Source organism: Lissotriton helveticus, chromosome 4_1 (assembly GCF_964261635.1).
Source record: "Lissotriton helveticus chromosome 4_1, aLisHel1.1, whole genome shotgun sequence".
In the NCBI taxonomy this organism is placed as follows: Eukaryota; Metazoa; Chordata; class Amphibia; order Caudata; family Salamandridae; genus Lissotriton; species Lissotriton helveticus.
Window position 1 is genome coordinate 1,100,803,007 of NC_136063.1, and position 16,763 is coordinate 1,100,819,769.

At 43.9% G+C, this 16,763-nt stretch overlaps 1 protein-coding gene across 4 annotated transcripts in view; it reads right to left on the reverse strand.

Annotated features, from left to right (window-relative positions):
• The window catches only part of HJURP (Holliday junction recognition protein), a 934,375-nt gene that overhangs the window by 350,378 nt on the left and 567,234 nt on the right, over positions 1 to 16,763 (reverse strand). For 3 of the 4 annotated variants that reach the window (XM_078687703.1, XM_078687705.1, XM_078687704.1), the window contains one exon: positions 9,352 to 9,456. In XM_078687703.1, the coding sequence (XP_078543829.1) occupies positions 9,352 to 9,456 (105 nt within the window). Of the gene's footprint in view, positions 1 to 8,957; positions 9,122 to 9,351; positions 9,457 to 16,763 lie in introns of those variants that run through there. The other variant, XM_078687706.1, reaches the window with a different exon arrangement.

Below are 16,763 nucleotides of genomic sequence, written 5' to 3' on the forward strand. Positions count from 1 at the left end.
CATTCTAAATGGAAAGGAAAGGGCGGACTTTATGAAGAGTAAAACTCGCTAAAAGGTAACAAGCATTTGCAATGCAATAGGTCTCGCATTAGGAAAGTTTGAGCTATTGGTATTGTAAATGACAATTTTTTTATTTATGTGTTGGTTTTGAAAATAGCGAAATTAATAGCTTTGTCATTTACAATGCCAATAGTTTTAACTTTCGCAAATGTGACACCTATAGCATTTGTAATGCAATATGTGTTGTATTTACGTGACTTAGATGTATTGATATTACAAATAAAAATGGCTTTTAATTTTTTTAATAATTAATACTTAAATAAAAGTTATTGTAATTTATAATGGAAATAGCTTTTGTAAATAACTCATTGTATTTTATTGTGACGAAATCCAAGAACAGAAGTGAAATATTAACATCTTTTGGTGACATTTGTAATAAAGCTTGAAACATTGAGAGAACATATTTGAACCAGTTGTTGCTGAATGGTTGCACAGATTGATGCTGTGGTGGCACTGAGTGATGTTGTGGTGGCGACGAGTGATGCTGTGGTAGCGCATAGTGATGTTGTGGTGCCCCCGAGTGATGCTGTGGTGATGTGATAGATAGATAGACAGATAGAGTGAGGGCGATAGATAGATAGAGTGAGGGCGATAGATAGATAGAGTGAGGGCAATAGATAGATAGAGTGAGGGCGATAAATAGATAGAGTGAGGGCGATAAATAGATAGAGTGAGGGCGATAAATAGATAGAGTGAGGGCGATAGAGTGAGGGCGATAGAGTGAGGGCGATAGAGTGAGGGCATTAGAGTGAGGGCATTAGAGTGAGGGCTATAGATAAGACAGATAGAGTGAGGGCGATAGATAGACAGATAAAGTGTATTTATGTTGCATTGAGTAGAGTGTAAGTATGAGGTGTGTAATTATATGGCACTGAGTGGTATTATGTGGAGTGTATTTACGTTGCATTGAGAAGAGTGTAATTATGTGGCGTGTAATTATGTGGCACTGAGTGGTAATATGGGGAGTGTATGTTGTATTCAGTAGAGTAATTTTGTGGTGTATAATTATGTGGCACTGAGTGGTATTTGGAGTGTATGTTGCATTGAGTGCAGTGTAATTATGTAGCATATAATTATGTGGCATGGAGTGGTATTGTGTGGAGTGTGTGTTGCATTCAGTAGAGTGTAATTATGTGGTGTGTAATTATCTGGCACTGAGTGGTATTTGGAGTGTATGTTGCATTGAGTGCAGTGCAATTATGTTGCATATAATTATGTGGCACTGAGTGGTATTATGGGGAGGTTATGTTGTATTCAGTAGAGTGTAATTGTGTGGTGTGTAATTATGTGGCACTGAGTGGTATTAGTTGGAGTGTATGTTGCATTGAGTGCAGTGTAATTATGTAGCATATAAATATGTGGCACTGTGTGGTATTATGTGGAGTTTTTTTATGTTGCAATGAGTAGAGTGTAATTATGGTGCATGTCATTATGTGGCACTGAGTGGTATTATGAGGAGTGTATGTTGTATTCAGTAGAGTGTAATTGTGTGGCATGTAATTATGTGGCACTGAGTGGTATTGATTGGAGTGTATGTTGCATTGAGTGCAGTGTAATTATGTAGCATTACATTATGTGGCACTGAGTGGTATTGTGTGGAGTGTGTGTTGCATTCAGTAGAGTGTAAATATGTGGCACTGAGTGGTATTTGGAGTGTATGTTGCATTGAGTGCAGTGTAATTATGTGGCGTGTAATTATGTGGCACTGAGTGGTATTTAGAGTGTATGTTGCGTTGAGCGCAGTGTAATTATGTAGCATTAATTATGTGGCACTGAGTGGTATTGTGTGGAGTGTGTGTTGCATTCAGTAGAGTGTAAATATGTGGCACTGAGTGGTATTTGGAGTGTATATTGCATTGAGTGCAGTGTAATTATGTGGCGTGTAATTATGGCACTGAGTGGTATTTGGAGTGTATGTTCCATTGCAGAGTGTGTGAGGGTGCAGAGTGTGTGGGTGCAGTGTGTGTGTGGGTGCAGAGATTGTGAGGGTGTAGTGTGTGTGAGGGTGTAGTGTGTGTGAGGGTGCAGAGTGTATGAGGGTGCAGTGTGTGAGGGTGCAGAGTGTGAGGGTGCAGAGTATGTATGGGTGCAGAGTGTGTGAGGGTGCAGTGTGTGTGAGGGTGCAGTGTGTGAGGGTGCAGTGTGTGAAGGTGCAGTGTGTGAGGGTACAGTGTGTGCAGTGTGTGTGAGGGTGCGGTGTGTGAGGGTGTGGTGTGTGAGGGTGCAGTGTGTGAGGGTGCAGTGTGTGAGGGTGCAGTGTGTGAGGGTGCAGTGTGTGAGGGTGCAGTGTGTGAGGGTGCAGTGTGTGTGAGGGTGCAGTGTGTGTGAGGGTGCAGTATGTGTGAGGGTGCAGTATGTGTGAGGGTGCAGTATGTGTGAGGGTGCAGTATGTGTGAGGGTGCAGTGTGTGTGAGGGTGCAGTGTGTGTGTGAGGGTGCAGTGTGTGTGTGAGGGTGCAGTGTGTGTGAGGGTGCAGTGTGTGAGGGTGCAGTGTGTGAGGGTGCAGTGTGTGAGGGTGCAGTGTGTGAGGGTGCAGTGTGTGAGGGTACAGTGTGTGCAGTGTGTGTGAGGGTGCGGTGTGTGAGGGTGCGGTGTGTGAGGGTGCAGTGTGTGTGTGAGGGTGCAGTGTGTGTGTGAGGGTGCAGTGTGTGTGAGGGTGCAGTGTGTGTGTGAGGGTGCAGTGTGTGTGAGGGTGCAGTGTGTGTGTGAGGGTGCAGTGTGTGTGTGAGGGTGCAGTGTGTGTGTGTGAGGGTGCAGTGTGTGTGTGAGGGTGCAGTGTGTGTGAGGGTGTGGAGTGTGAGGGCGCAGTGTGTGAGGGCGCAGTGTGTGAGGGGGCAGTGTCGGAGGGGGCAGTGTGTGAGGGTGCAGTGTGTGTGAGGGTGCAGTGTGTGTGAGGGTGCAGTGCCATGGGGCGGACAGAGTGGTGCACAGCATGGACGGTGTTGGGGGAACGGAGAAGGCAGCATGTGACTGAGAGGCAGAGCGTGGGCAGGAGACAGCGTGGCGCGCAGAGTACTTGGGTTGAGAGGGACACTTAGCATGGGGCAGACTATCAGCGCGAGAAGGGCAGAAATGTTGATTTTTAGCGCACAGCATGGGCGGGGGGCAGTATGTGACAAAGGCAGAGCGTGGAATGTTTTTAAGACAAACTTAAAGAGAGGGCTAAGCGTCCGGGCAGACAGCGCCCTAATTTAAGCTCGGACAATTTTATAGAAGCAGCCGAGGGCAAGAGACTGCCCGCTGGTAAAAAAAAAAACAAGCAGAAAAAAGAAAATGCAGTAAAGAAGGAAATAAATGCAACAAAGAATGAAATAATGAAGGATGCAAGGAAAGATGGAAAAAAGAAAGGCAGTAAAGAAGAAAATAAAATGGAGATTGGAAGAAGGAAGGAAGGAAAGAAAAAGAAGTAAATAAATAAGGATGGCAAAATGGAAACATACAGGTAAATAAATAAAGAGAAAAATGGAAAGAATGAAGTGAAGAAAAAGATTAAAGGGAAGAAAAAGAACTAAACGAAGGAAAGAAAAAAAGATAGATTAAGACATTGGGGCCAGCTGTTCATTGCAACAATGCTGCCTTTACAAGTGTCATTCTCTGCAAAGTATGTTTATTTGCTGGTCAGTTGTTGAAGATGTCTGGTTAAAATTGCCCTGCACAGTGGCAAATGTTTGTAATCTGCCCCCCCTTAAAGTCTGTGTAGAATTAGTAAACAGGAACTAGGAAGACGAAACGCCATTATCTCAATGATAATGGTATCAAAAACATGCACTAATGTATTTTAAACATACCTGGGAGCATCAGGGATTCAACGTACTCTCTCTTAAACTCTTGTTTTTATAATAAAAAAAAACGAAAGCAAACACAGCGTTGCGCTTTAGCAAAATGTACTTGATAAGCTATCTCGGTTACCAGGCACGTGCGGGGCTACAATGACTATCTTCGGAAGAGTTAAGTAGCAGAGGAAACATTTTTGCGAGACATTCCGATCGGCCTGTGGGGCATTATGACCTCACAAACTTCAGCATTGTGGAGGGCAGGCCATTATTAAAGGTTAGTGCCCCCTTTCCACGCAAGGTATTTGGCTACTAGCGCTAGATCATTCAGTTTCGTATTATCATATAGTTCCTGCTTCAACCTCAGAAAGGGGCCCGTCCTTGGAGGCAGACGATCAAGTTATTCATTAAGAAGTAAGCAAAAAACGCACGTCATTACATCACCATAGGCTAAATAATGTGCACCAGATTGACCATTACACATACCTCACATTTTTCGACGTAGAGGGCATGATGATGGATTTACTTGCGGATGGATTGGTTTGTGCCCAGATAGCTTTCTGTAAAATGTGCCTTGTGAGATCTATTACTGTGTTTAACTTAATGCCTCGCGCTGCTTTCTCTGGTAATTCCCATTGATCAGCGGGCACGCGGGTGTTGTCACTGGCGGCAGCAGCTGCACTTAGCTACTGTACTAAGAGGATTACCGCCGATGTGCGTGAGCTGAATAGGGGACGCCAATGAATAGGGGACGCCAATAAAGAAGAACAAGGCAGCGCTGGACGGAAGGAGAAATGCGAGTCACGGCCGGAGGCCGGCCGTGAAAACAATGCAGCGCTCCTGAAACTGAAAGCACGGCCGGCCGGCCGTGAAAGCCTTTGATGCCGCAGGGGGTGGAGCGGCACCAAGCTGGGCAACAGATGGCTGACGATTTGATGCTGTGCACGCGCAAGCGCATTGACCTAAAAGCGCACGGGCACAGCATCAAATCGCCAGTTAGTTAAAGTCTGTTTAAAGCCCTATATATCTTGCATGCGCATTGAGATAGGTCGCTCGACCTAAAAACTGGAGACAATGTTAGAACTAGACGACAACAAGATAAGAATATAGGATAACGAAAGTACTTTATTCATATTGTAGTAAGAACATACTACAGTGAAGAGCTGAATAACTGAACCTTGAGAACTCCTGAAAAAAGGACTATTTGATATGTAATCAGGTAAATGACATAATTCCTTTATAAGCTCTATTAGACGCAGATAGTCTATTGTGGCAGTGTATGATATAGGATACACAAAATTACCAATTTATATAGTTATAGTACAGGAGTAAGGGAGAACAAGCAGTTGAATTTCAGATAAGATTAATAGGAGTTTCCTTTAAGAGGGTGTAGGTCTATAGGACTGCCGATAACCCAGAAACTGGTATAAGAGACAACAGCTTGCAATAAAATAGAATGCAGGAAAAATGAAGGTATTGAGCAACAGGTTCGGTCCATGTTTCTTAAAAGGAAATGTATAGGTTTATAATCAATATAGAATGACTTAAACTCAGTATCGTATATGAGGGTATTGTGTGAAGATTTATGTCATTGTATAGCATGGTTAGAATGATTATGAGAATCACAGCCTCCTGTAAAATAAGAATGTACTTTAATTAGCTGAGTGATAATATATAAAACGTCTGAATAGAATCAAAACTACATTCATTTACGGTAATATGTTTACCCACAGGTTTAATACTGTCAATGGCAACCAACCAGTGCCCAGTAACAAGGAGAGACTGATCAGTTAGTCTTGATAAAGATGGTAGAATATTGAGAAACGCCATCGAAACGCGTCGACGCCACTTCTGCACAATCAAGAGAACAAATCTATCCTGTAGACAAGATATAAAACGGGTCCAGGTTTAGATTATGTGATTGCTAAGTTCTCAGATGTGCAAAAATTCAATGACTGATTAGTAATGTCTTTGTATGTCTCTCCCTTCATGTGATTTCTCTGTATAGCCAATTAATGCTGATGACATTTTTTTAAGGTAATGTGTTTTTAACTTTTTATATGTGCAAAAACTGTGTTCATGAAATTGTAATGTGTTTTGATGCAGGCGCGTAATGTGTTACTGTTTTTAAAAAAAAGTGTAATATTCATGAAAAAGTATTTTTTTTAATCTAAAAATAAATACTGAGCTACAGTACTTTTGTGTGGGTGTATTATAGTGTGTTGGACCCAGGGTCAATGTTTGGATGACCTATGTATGTCAATATATAGGGCCGGTAATTTAGTCTTGTCCGCCAAGGGAACATTTTTTTCTACTTGTTGGCAACCCCATGGGAATTAGCGTAAACTCTCTCACCACACGTAAATGTTTGTTTTATGTTCACATTGTAAATGGTGCTAATTACAACTGACTGTACTCTGTTTGCAAAATGATAAATAAAGAAATACAATTAAAAAAATGCTGAATTTCTTTGGTTTTGTGGGTGTAAAATCTGAAACTAACTATAATGTTCCCATAACCTTTGGTTTTTTTCAGTTAATTTTTGAGTTTTTTAAATTATAAATTATATTCCCTAACTATAACGTCCTTGTAACCTTGGTTTTATTCCATGAAAATATATCTATATATATATCTATATATATATAGATCTATATATATATATATATATATATATATATATATGGGAACACAGCTCCTCCTCAGCACGCTCTGCGCTCGCTGCCCCCGCTTCCACGCCAGCAAGTAGAGGAACGGACCAGCAAAGTCAGCGAGATGTAATTTATTTACACATAACCCACAGAACCAGCGACGCGTTTCAGGCAGAGGTGCCCTTGTTCACGCTGCCATATATATATATATAAATTCACATTTCTCCCCTGCTGGAAAGAATATTGAGCCGCACACAAAACTTATAGTTTGCCGATTTTAATGAAGAATTTGGGATAGCATGTGGCAGAGTCCTGACGTGTTTCGTTCGCCGTGGATATATATATATATATATACCACCTACTGGCAGTCGCCAATAGGTAGTTATAGTGTGGATGAAGTTTCCATACGAAAAGCGGTTTTGGACTTGCCTATATATTTGGTGTTGATTGACGAATCTTCACGAAATTTTCCCAAAAAGTGCCCAGGTGATTCTTGTTGAGCATGGATGGAAATTTCAGGGTGATACGTCCAGCGGGGGCAACAAAAGGTGGGGATGGGAAGCAAAAAACATGTTTTTCCCGTGTTAATTTCGACAGGACCTTTAGACACAGCAACAGTCTGAACTGCTTAATGGAATCACACCAAATTTGGCAGAAATATAGATGTTGGTTCAAGGAAGAGTCTTTTTGTGATCTGGTGTTAATCCATCCTTGACCAGGAAAAAAACGCAGCCTTCATCCTACTGGACCTCTCCGCCGCTTTTAACACAGTTTCCCACCGCACCCTAATCACGAGACGTCCCAGTCAACAAAAGAATCACCTTCAAGCCCCTCACACATGCCTACAAAGCTCTTCACGAAGCAGGACCAGCATATCTGTACCACAGCCTCTCATTTCACATACTCGCCAGACAAGGAAGATCCTTTTCCTGCCTCGCTGCCAAGACCTGTAACACCATGCCCATATAGCTCAGGGAATTCCTGTCGCCAATCCAATTCAGGAAGGATCTCAAGACCTGGTTCTTCGACAGAACGTCCGTGTCCAGACATGTTAGCAGCCATACCACCCCCCTGCGCCTTGAGACCTTCACGGGTGAGTAGCCGTGCTCTACAAACTCCTGATTGACTGACTGAATGATTCATTGGGGTAGTGAGGATCCTTGACCCCTCCCGATCTCGTGCTGAGATTTGATTGGCTGACAATACTTCAAACCAGGAAGAACTGGTAGCATTCTTGGGACTCAGCTTCAGGATAAAAAAAATAAAGGGGGGGAGGGGGGAGAGGTAGAAGTCCCTGACCCGCAGAGCCAAAAAAGCATTGTTTTTATATATTTTGGTGGGATATGCGGATCCCGCTAAAAATGTAAAAAAAAAAAACAAAGCGTGGGCTCACACGCTTCGTTAATTATCAGCCTGTGGGTGGGCCAGGGGCATTTTTTTTAAATAAGGAAGGGGGCACACGGGCCTCGACTCCCAGCAATAGATTATTGCCGATTCGCAGATGTAATTACGAAAAAAGGTAGGATAAGTATGTTGCCACCCCAGCCGCCTTTTATTTCTTTTATTCTTCCCCCTCGCCTTCTCTAATTAAACATAGCATCCAACTTTGCAATTTTTCTCTTTACCTTGTGTTTTTTTAACAGCACTCGCTCAACATACATTTGATGGAAGGATTCATGCCCTAATGCCAGACGTGCCTGAAACCAACAGTAGTATTACCCCTCATGACTAGCCATCAATTTCACCATGAAGCTTTACTGAAACTCCCTTAGGTATGAATTAATCACATACACACCTCAATAGCTGTTTTATGGTAGGGTTTGGTTTAGAAACTAAAGTTCATTGGAACACTACTTACCTCAATCTTAGCATGCCTCTCACGTGTCAGCATTATGCACTCAAACACGGGCACCATTTCCCCCCAATAACAATCTAATTTGAGCACTACTACACGTCAATGAGTTTTCTCTATTTTACACTTACACTGCGGGCATATGGCTACTGTGGCACAGCTTGCAGTGTACACCTCACCAATTATTAGTACATATATGAAGATGATACAATAACCAGAATGTTAACTTGCTTGTTTTATTTTGTTTTCATTTATTTTTTGTATGTCTTTTCTTGTTGTTTTGATTCAATTTGACAAATTTATTGTGTATTTTAGTTTATTTAATAATTAAAAAAAAATCTCTCACAGAGTTGGTTACATGCAAAACACATGCAGCCTTGAAAAAGCCCCAAGCCTGCGCGCCACATTGGAGGAGGGAGGAGGGTCAGATTTTATTTTTCAAGAAGGATATACACTAAAATTATTTTAATCAGAATACACATTTTAAACCTTTTCTTAACCATGGACTGACTCCATTTAAGAGCGAATACACCTGCTAAATTTTAATCAGTCTACACTATCCCCTTGAATGTATACATATTTGACGTAGTCTTTACCCTCTAAGTTGCCCTTTCTTGTCCTCTGGTGTGGTCCTCTAGCGAGAATTGTAGGACAGCTTTATTTCATCATTTTTTTGCCCACTATGCCACCTCCGAACGGAACCAGCCAAATGCAAATCAGTCTTGGTCCTGTTCCAATAGAGACAATTCTTGGGACACTCGAGCCTAAACGGTCTGGCAAGGTACAGTCTGAAAGAAATGGGTTCATTTTGCAAAAACAATGAGTTTCAACAAACAATGAGTATAATAAACATATCAGGAATATGACGTAATTGCATACATTATTATACTTTGTGAAACTGATTTTACACTCTAACAATTATGAGGCACATTATGAAATTCAATAAACACCAACTGCTTTTATTTATTATACACTGTTTCATAATGCTGGGTGAAGAAAAACTGTTAAACAGGATTACCTCATAAGACTTAGGCAGGAAAGCATCTTCAATTAGGCAGTCGAGGTTCACTGAATATGTCTGATCAATCTTTAAATATGACATGCTTCTTAATGCAACAGAGATCTATTTGAAAGGGAAACAAGGATTGTCAGAATAAAGCATGCAAAAGCAATCATAAATAATGTTACCTCAAAAGCAGCCCTCCATCCTTCTCCCTTGACAACGTTTGGGATATACAACAACGTTCTTGATGAACAAGACTAGAATAGACCACATACTTTACCTGGAAATAAGTTCCCAGAGCATACAAGGTTAAGCACTGCCACGGACGGAATGGAAAATAGCAAATAGACCCAGGCACCACCATATAAGTGGCCCCCATTAGCGAAGCAGATAGCTAAAAATGTGTAAAAATGTTGAACATTAACAGTAACAAGCATTGGCATAGCCAATAGGTCTCGCCTTTGGGACCTTATAAGTGTTTATTTATCCAGCACAATATCCTTGGTGCAACAACATCAACCGTTGCATGGTTAAACACTTATAAGGTCATAAAGGCGAGACCTATTGGCTATGCCAATGTTTTTTTTTTTTTTTTTACTATGGTGAGCAGCAGAGTTAGGGCTGGTGGTAAGGGCAACACAAACAATGAAGGGAGGGCAGGTGGGGGGCAACATGGACACCAGAGGGGCAGCAGCCTGGGGGGGGCAACACAGACAATGGAGGTACGGTGGGTGTGGGAGGGCAACAAGAACAAAGGAGGGAAGGTTGGTTGCAGGGCAACATTACAGCAAGCAGAGGAAGGTCGACTGGAGGGGGTCATATGGAGAGGGGAGAAGTAGATGAAGGAAGAGAGTTATTTGGAAGTGGGTAGATGTTGTAAAGAGTAGGAAGTGAAACTAGTTGGGGCCATATCATATAAACTGGGCTACAGTAGGTTGAAGGGCTTGAGCAGTATTGTACCAACTTAGACTGTGGTAAATGGTTGAATGACACACAAATGTGCTGCTGCTTTTGTTTGGAAATGTTGCATCTTTTGTTGGCATATCTCAAGTGAACAACTGAACACAGTACAGTAACATGCCGATACCATAACATACCAAAAGCACAAGTTTCTACTTGTGAAACGATATATCTGTAAGAGACATTAGTTAGTGATAGATTCCTTACCTCAGAATATCCCCAGGCGTCAGACTGGATCCGGAAAGTTTTTTTGTCAGCAGTACCCCTACGCGTCGGTAGGTGGCGTTGTGCGGCTCTGCGTCCGTCGCTGGCGTCGTAAGCGCCAAGATAACCTCACGGAGACTACTTTGGCGCCACCCATGCGTGCTGACGTCAGTTCTGTACACAACTTTCCGCACCCGGAATACAGAGCCATGCAAGAAACTGACCATTGGTGCCATAAAACTACGGCCCTGAAAGGGATGACCTTAACCCTAGAAATCAGTTCACAGAACGGGGAGGATGGGTGGGGCGGTAAGGAATCTATCACTAACTAATGTCTCTTACAGATATATTGTTACACAAGTAGTAACTTGTGCATCTGAAAGAGACACGTTAGTGATAGATTCCTTACCTTAGAATAGATACCCAAGCAATACCAACCCCGGAGGTGGGTCTGCGAACAAGATTACACCAGAAAGTCACCGAGAACAGAACGGCCAAAGAAGCTGTCTCTCCGGACTTGACTGTCAAGGCAGTAATGCTTGGTAAACGTATGCAGACAAGCCAACATAGCTGCCTGACAAATGTCGTGCAAGGGAACGTCGCGTCCCAAGGCAGCAGTAGCTGTCGATGCCCTCGTAGAATGGGCACGCAGCCCCACAGGAGGCTCCTTCTTAGCCAATGAGTAACATGCTTTGATGCAAGGAACAACCCACCGAAAGATGGTCAGTTTGTGCACGGCCTGACCTTTTTTAGTGCCTACGTAGCCAATAATGAGCTGGGCATCCACCTGGAACTGTTGTGTGCGCATCAGATAGAACGAGAGCGCACGTTTTGGGTCCAGACAGTGGAGCCTCGCTTCCTCTTTTCAAGGATACGCGAGGCGGAAATAAGGTGGGCAAAGAGATGGTCTGCCCGATGTGGAAGGGCGTGACAACCATTGGCAAGAAAGAAGGACAGGTCGTTAAAACAACATTGTCCGGATGAACAGAAAGGAAAGGAGGTTTGGAAGAAAGAGCCTGGAGCTCACTCACTCTTCTGGTAGAGGTGATAGCTACCAGGAAAGCCGTCTTGAGAGTGAGGTAACGCAAAGGACAGTTATGAAGGGGCTCAAAGGGAGCGCACATCAGATATGTTAAGACAAGGTTTAAGTCCCATTGAGGGATAATGAATGGCACGGGAGGAAAGGTGTGCGTAATGCCTTTCAGGAAACGATTAACAACCGGAGACTTAATAGGAGAAGGCTGATCTGAAAGCCGTAGAAAGGCGGAGATGGCCGAAAGATAACCTTGTATAGTGCCCAGAGCAGAGCCCTGCTGGGCCAAAGAAAGAAGAAACAGAATGACTTCAGTAAGAGGGCAGAAAGGGGATCCACAGACTTAGCTGTGCGCCATGCCACAAACTTGTTCCACCTGCAGGCGTATTCTGTTTTATTGGAGGGACACCTGGCTGCCAGAATAACATCACAGACTTTGGGAGGAAGATCGAAAGCCGTCAACTTTCGCCGCTCAATCTCCACGCATAGAGGCGTAGACTGGACAGGTTAGGGTGGAGGACCGTCCCCTGCTGCTGCGACAGAAGATCCTCCCAAAGAGGCAGTCGATCGGGGGATCGATCGCCATGTTGAGTAGCTTGGGATACCAGTATCTTCGTGGCCAATCCGGAGCCACAAGACTGACTTGGGCCCGGTCACGCCGAATCTTCTTCAGCACTCTGGGCAGAAGTGGTATAGGAGGAAAGGCGTACAATAGACCACAACTCCACTTGCGACGAAAAGCGTCGCTGAGCGAGTGCCGCCTTGGAAATTCCAATGTGCAGAACTTATGACATTGCTCGTTCTCTTCGGTGGCGAATAGATCTAACCAAGGCTCTCCCCACTGCTGAAAGAGACCTTGCGCCACATCCCAGTTCAGACCCCATTCGTGATCCATCAAGTACCGGCAGCTGAGTTCGTCCGCCCTGGCGTTCAGAGAACCTGTCAGGTGTTGAGACACCAAGGTGATGCCTTGATGTTCCAGCCATGTCCAGAGGTGCAGAGCCTCCTGACACAGGGTCCACGACCCCACCCCGCCCTGTTTGTTGCAATACCACATAGCGCTGGTGTTGTCCATGAACACCTGCACCACACTTCCCCGGACTGAGGGAAGGAAAGCCTTCAATGCAAGTGGGATCGCCCAAAACTCCAAAAGGTTTATTAGGAGCGGGTCTCTGCCTGGTACCAGATGCCTCCGAACTCCACCTCTCCCAAGTGGCCTCCCCATCCCAGGAGGGAAGAATCCGTCACCACTGTGTGCGCCGGTTAGGGAAGGGAGAGGGATCTGCCATTGACCCAATCGCGATTCGTGAGCCACCACTGCAATTGTCGTGCAGTGCCCTCCAAGATCTGGACGTGATCGGACAGGTTGCCCTGATGCTGCGACCACTGGAATTTCAGGTGCCACTACAGAGCCCGCATATGCCATCTGGCATGTTGCAATAGCAGGATGCAGGAGGCCAACAGGCCCAGGAGCCGGAGGGTCATCCTGACTGAAACCCGGGATAGAGGCTGGAAGATCGGAATCATAGCCTGAATATCCCGGACTCGCTGCTCGGGAGGATAAACCCGAAACCGCGTCGAATCCAGAAACGCTCCAATGAAGGGGAGCTCCTGAGAGGGACTCAGGTGCGTCTTCGGCATTTTGATGGAGAACCCCAGCAAATGCAGAAGGTCATGGAGCATGGGTGGTGCCTAAGTAGTCTCCGTGACGTCATCTCGGCGCTTACGATGCCAGTGACCGACGCGGAGCCACACTGCGCCACCTACCGACGTGCAGGGGTACTCCTGACGAAAAAACTTTCCGTATCCAGTCTGAGGCTTGCGGTATTCTAAGGTAAGGAATCTAGCACTAACGTGTCTCTTTCAGATACAGCATAGCACAATTAAAACGTAACTGACCCTAACAAACACAGAATGCAACATAGCCAAAGGACAACTCATCACATTGCAATATTGCAGCACAAAAAAACAACAGAATACATCACACCTACAGCACAATGCCACAGAAAAAAAACTCACTTTGTCACATTACCACCTCCGCAAACTTGCTATCATAATATTGTGGTAAAAGGTGGTGTGCACCAAGCACTGCCTTAACGTACCACAAGGACATCACATAGCACTAGTTAAAAGTGTTTGTGAACAGGTGTTGCCTCTGTGTGTTCTTCGGTGATGGCAACCAGTGGCAGTGAGAGAGCCATCTTCCAGCAGAGTGTGGGTATTGTATATCCTGTTCTAATGTGTGTAGAGCAAATTAAAATAAATATATAATAATAATAAAGTAACGTATTTGGCACACTTAAGTACTCAAGTTTGCATGTAACACAACCTCGGTTAATGGGGCATCCGTTGGGAGTGGCTAGCGGTTCACCAAATTTAATAGTCAGTCAAATGCTGAGTTGTCAGTTAAGATAGATATTTGATCGCGTGGGTGTCCTTCAGCAAATGTGGCTCATTAGCACTTTGCAAAGCCTTGACTTTGATAAAACTTTATTTGGATATAAGATATCCATAAAAGCACAAAGATAGCAAATAAAATATACAGTTAAAAACATTATAAAAACATTACTCAACATATACACTGACGCCCATAGCATATAATAGATACAACAAGTGGACAGACATTTCAGAGTATAGAGTATACAGAAGAGCCAGTTTATATACTTTTTCAACACAGTTCTTTACGGCTAACGACAGGGTTCACAAATAGCAGCATATTTTAGGAAAGTGCATTACGTTTTTTTTTCTATAAAAAATAGCAGTGTTTACATGGTATAGTTCAATTAGATGCAATCTACTAGCAACATAAGGAGCTAGTGCTAACCAGCCACAAGTTCAAGAGTTTTCAAGCCATTTAAAGAAGCAGAGCAACAGTTACTCTAGTTCAATCAAAAACTCTGCAATAGTTAATACAGGCCTTTAGAAAACAAGCTATGGGGTTCACACTAAATTCTGTGTCTAGGCATTGGAGAGCGAGAGCCAGTAAGGTTGCACTTACTAGAAGATTCGAGAATGTAAAGTACCACAGAACACGGTAATGCTGTGAATGAAATAATTTCTAATGAGATCTGAATAACATTTCTTATTTTCTCTTCTCAGTGGTTCATATGATAGTATTTGAATAGGTAGCTGCCTTTTCTCTCACAGTGTATGTTAGCCTTTCTCTCTGATTACCTTCGTTTCATGGAGGGACGGCATGTTCTACCTTTCCCCGTGTCCGTGTAGGCATTTGTGCACTGACGTGGAAACAAGTCGGGAGAGAGACTTCTGCAGCCTCTGAAGCAATGTTCGTTGAAGTTGTATTTAAAGATGCTGTCTTTTGTGGGCTTCTAGGTAATTGTTCTTACGGCGGTAGAGGAGAGTTGCAGTCTCATGAATGCCAAACCGCCCCTTTTTACCCCCTTGAGCCTGAGTCAGCTCGTTGTAAATTTACATGACAGGGAATAAAAAAAGAAATGCTTGCGGTGGCCGCCCTCTGCTTTGCCCACTCCGCCAGGTAAGTACCAGCTGTTTCTTCCCGTGCTCGCCCCCGTTTCTCCCTGTGCTTGGTCCACCATCTGCAGGGCCGCTGGTAAGACTCCCCCCTATGCCGCCAGACGCTCCGGAATGAAATTGGCCAAGTGTTGTGAGCTTTTTAATAAAATGAAGCTGACCTCCCTCCACCGTTACCTCGTTTATCTGGTTTACATTGTGGAATCGGGATCGCGACTATTGATTAGAACATAACTAGTTAATTATGAAGATGTAAAGCGGTAAACAGGCCCGCGAGTAAACAAGCCTGCGAGTGGTGCGCACTGCAAAGAATGTCAGTAATGCAGCTGCCACAGTGCAGGGCCGCTTCTCGCTCCCGAGCTCCCTAGGCCAGGGAAGAGAGAAGGCGGGACATGCACCCGCCTTTGGCCAATTGCATGCTGTCTTTCTTAGAAAGATGCATGCAAAGGCCAATAGCGGGTGAAGGGAAAAAAAGCACACGCACAAGCATGTGTTCCGAGTTTAAAGCCCTTACTAAAAGCCTCGAAGGGCAGCGCATGTGTGCTGGCTCAGGCAAGACCTAAAAACCAGACTTCCTGGCCATAAAACCAGCCCACAACTGCTAAACAAAAACGGCCCAAACACAAATCTGTCAGACTAGCCAACTGGGCACCGCCGGGTTGACCTAAAGGCAAGTACGACCACGAGTACTAAGCTGTGCTCCACCCCTCACAGGCATTCAAACCCACACACTGATTTCCTTTTCTTTGCGGGAATGCCACTTCACATATCTGGGAAAGAGCGCATGCCATTTCAAGGAACCTGTTGTGAAGAAACGTGGGCTTGTGATAGGTTCTCAATACATGTAGTTGAGAGTAATGCTGCCACATGGTTTTCAGCGTCAAATCACTTCACACCAATACAGGCATTATTGTAAGTGGCATAAGCAGGTGGTATTACTGTATCTGGTAATCCAAACCCAATATCACCATTTGCCTCTCCAGATAGAAATTCTATTTGCTCTGAGCAGCTGGAATTTGTGAGCAGAAAATGGCTTGTAACACGGGGAACATTCAGAAAACGGAGTAGTAATTGTGGGTAAGGCATATTATTTCCTCTTTCTGGAATCTATAAGTTCACTGGATATTAATATCACCTGGTAACTATAATACTGGTACTGAGGCCTTAAAAGCAGAAGACTGACCATGGGATAAACATTTTCACATTTTTAGGGCCAGGCGGCTCCCTTGCTTTCCAATACATAAGATTTCCAAGCACAAAAACATTGATGGTGATAAGAGCTGTGCGAGCCAGCACAAGATTAGCCAAAGGAGTTTTCAAATGAGATGGAGCAAATTAAGCATCAGCGGTCAGTCAGATGATATCTCTTATAGAATGAAAAATGAATATTTGAAGCAGCAGCTCTAGAGATTAAATTTATGTTAGCTTGACTTTGAAAACCCATAGATACAGCCAAGGATGTAATTGTACCTATGTGAACGCCAGCTCAAAGAGAGGAACTCTTCCAATGGCGTGAAACACAAAAACACTGGTACACGGACACAGAAGGAGCCCCCTTTCATGGAACTGGTTCACCAAGTTCTTTAACCACAGTGCAAACTTAAGGGTATTAGAAGCTCAACTTCAAAACACTGCAACAATGAGATTAGTGGGATACAATTTAGGTAGAAACCGATATACTTTGGGGTATGATATTAATTTTCACTGCAATAATTCACCCTAACGAAGAGAGTTAGAA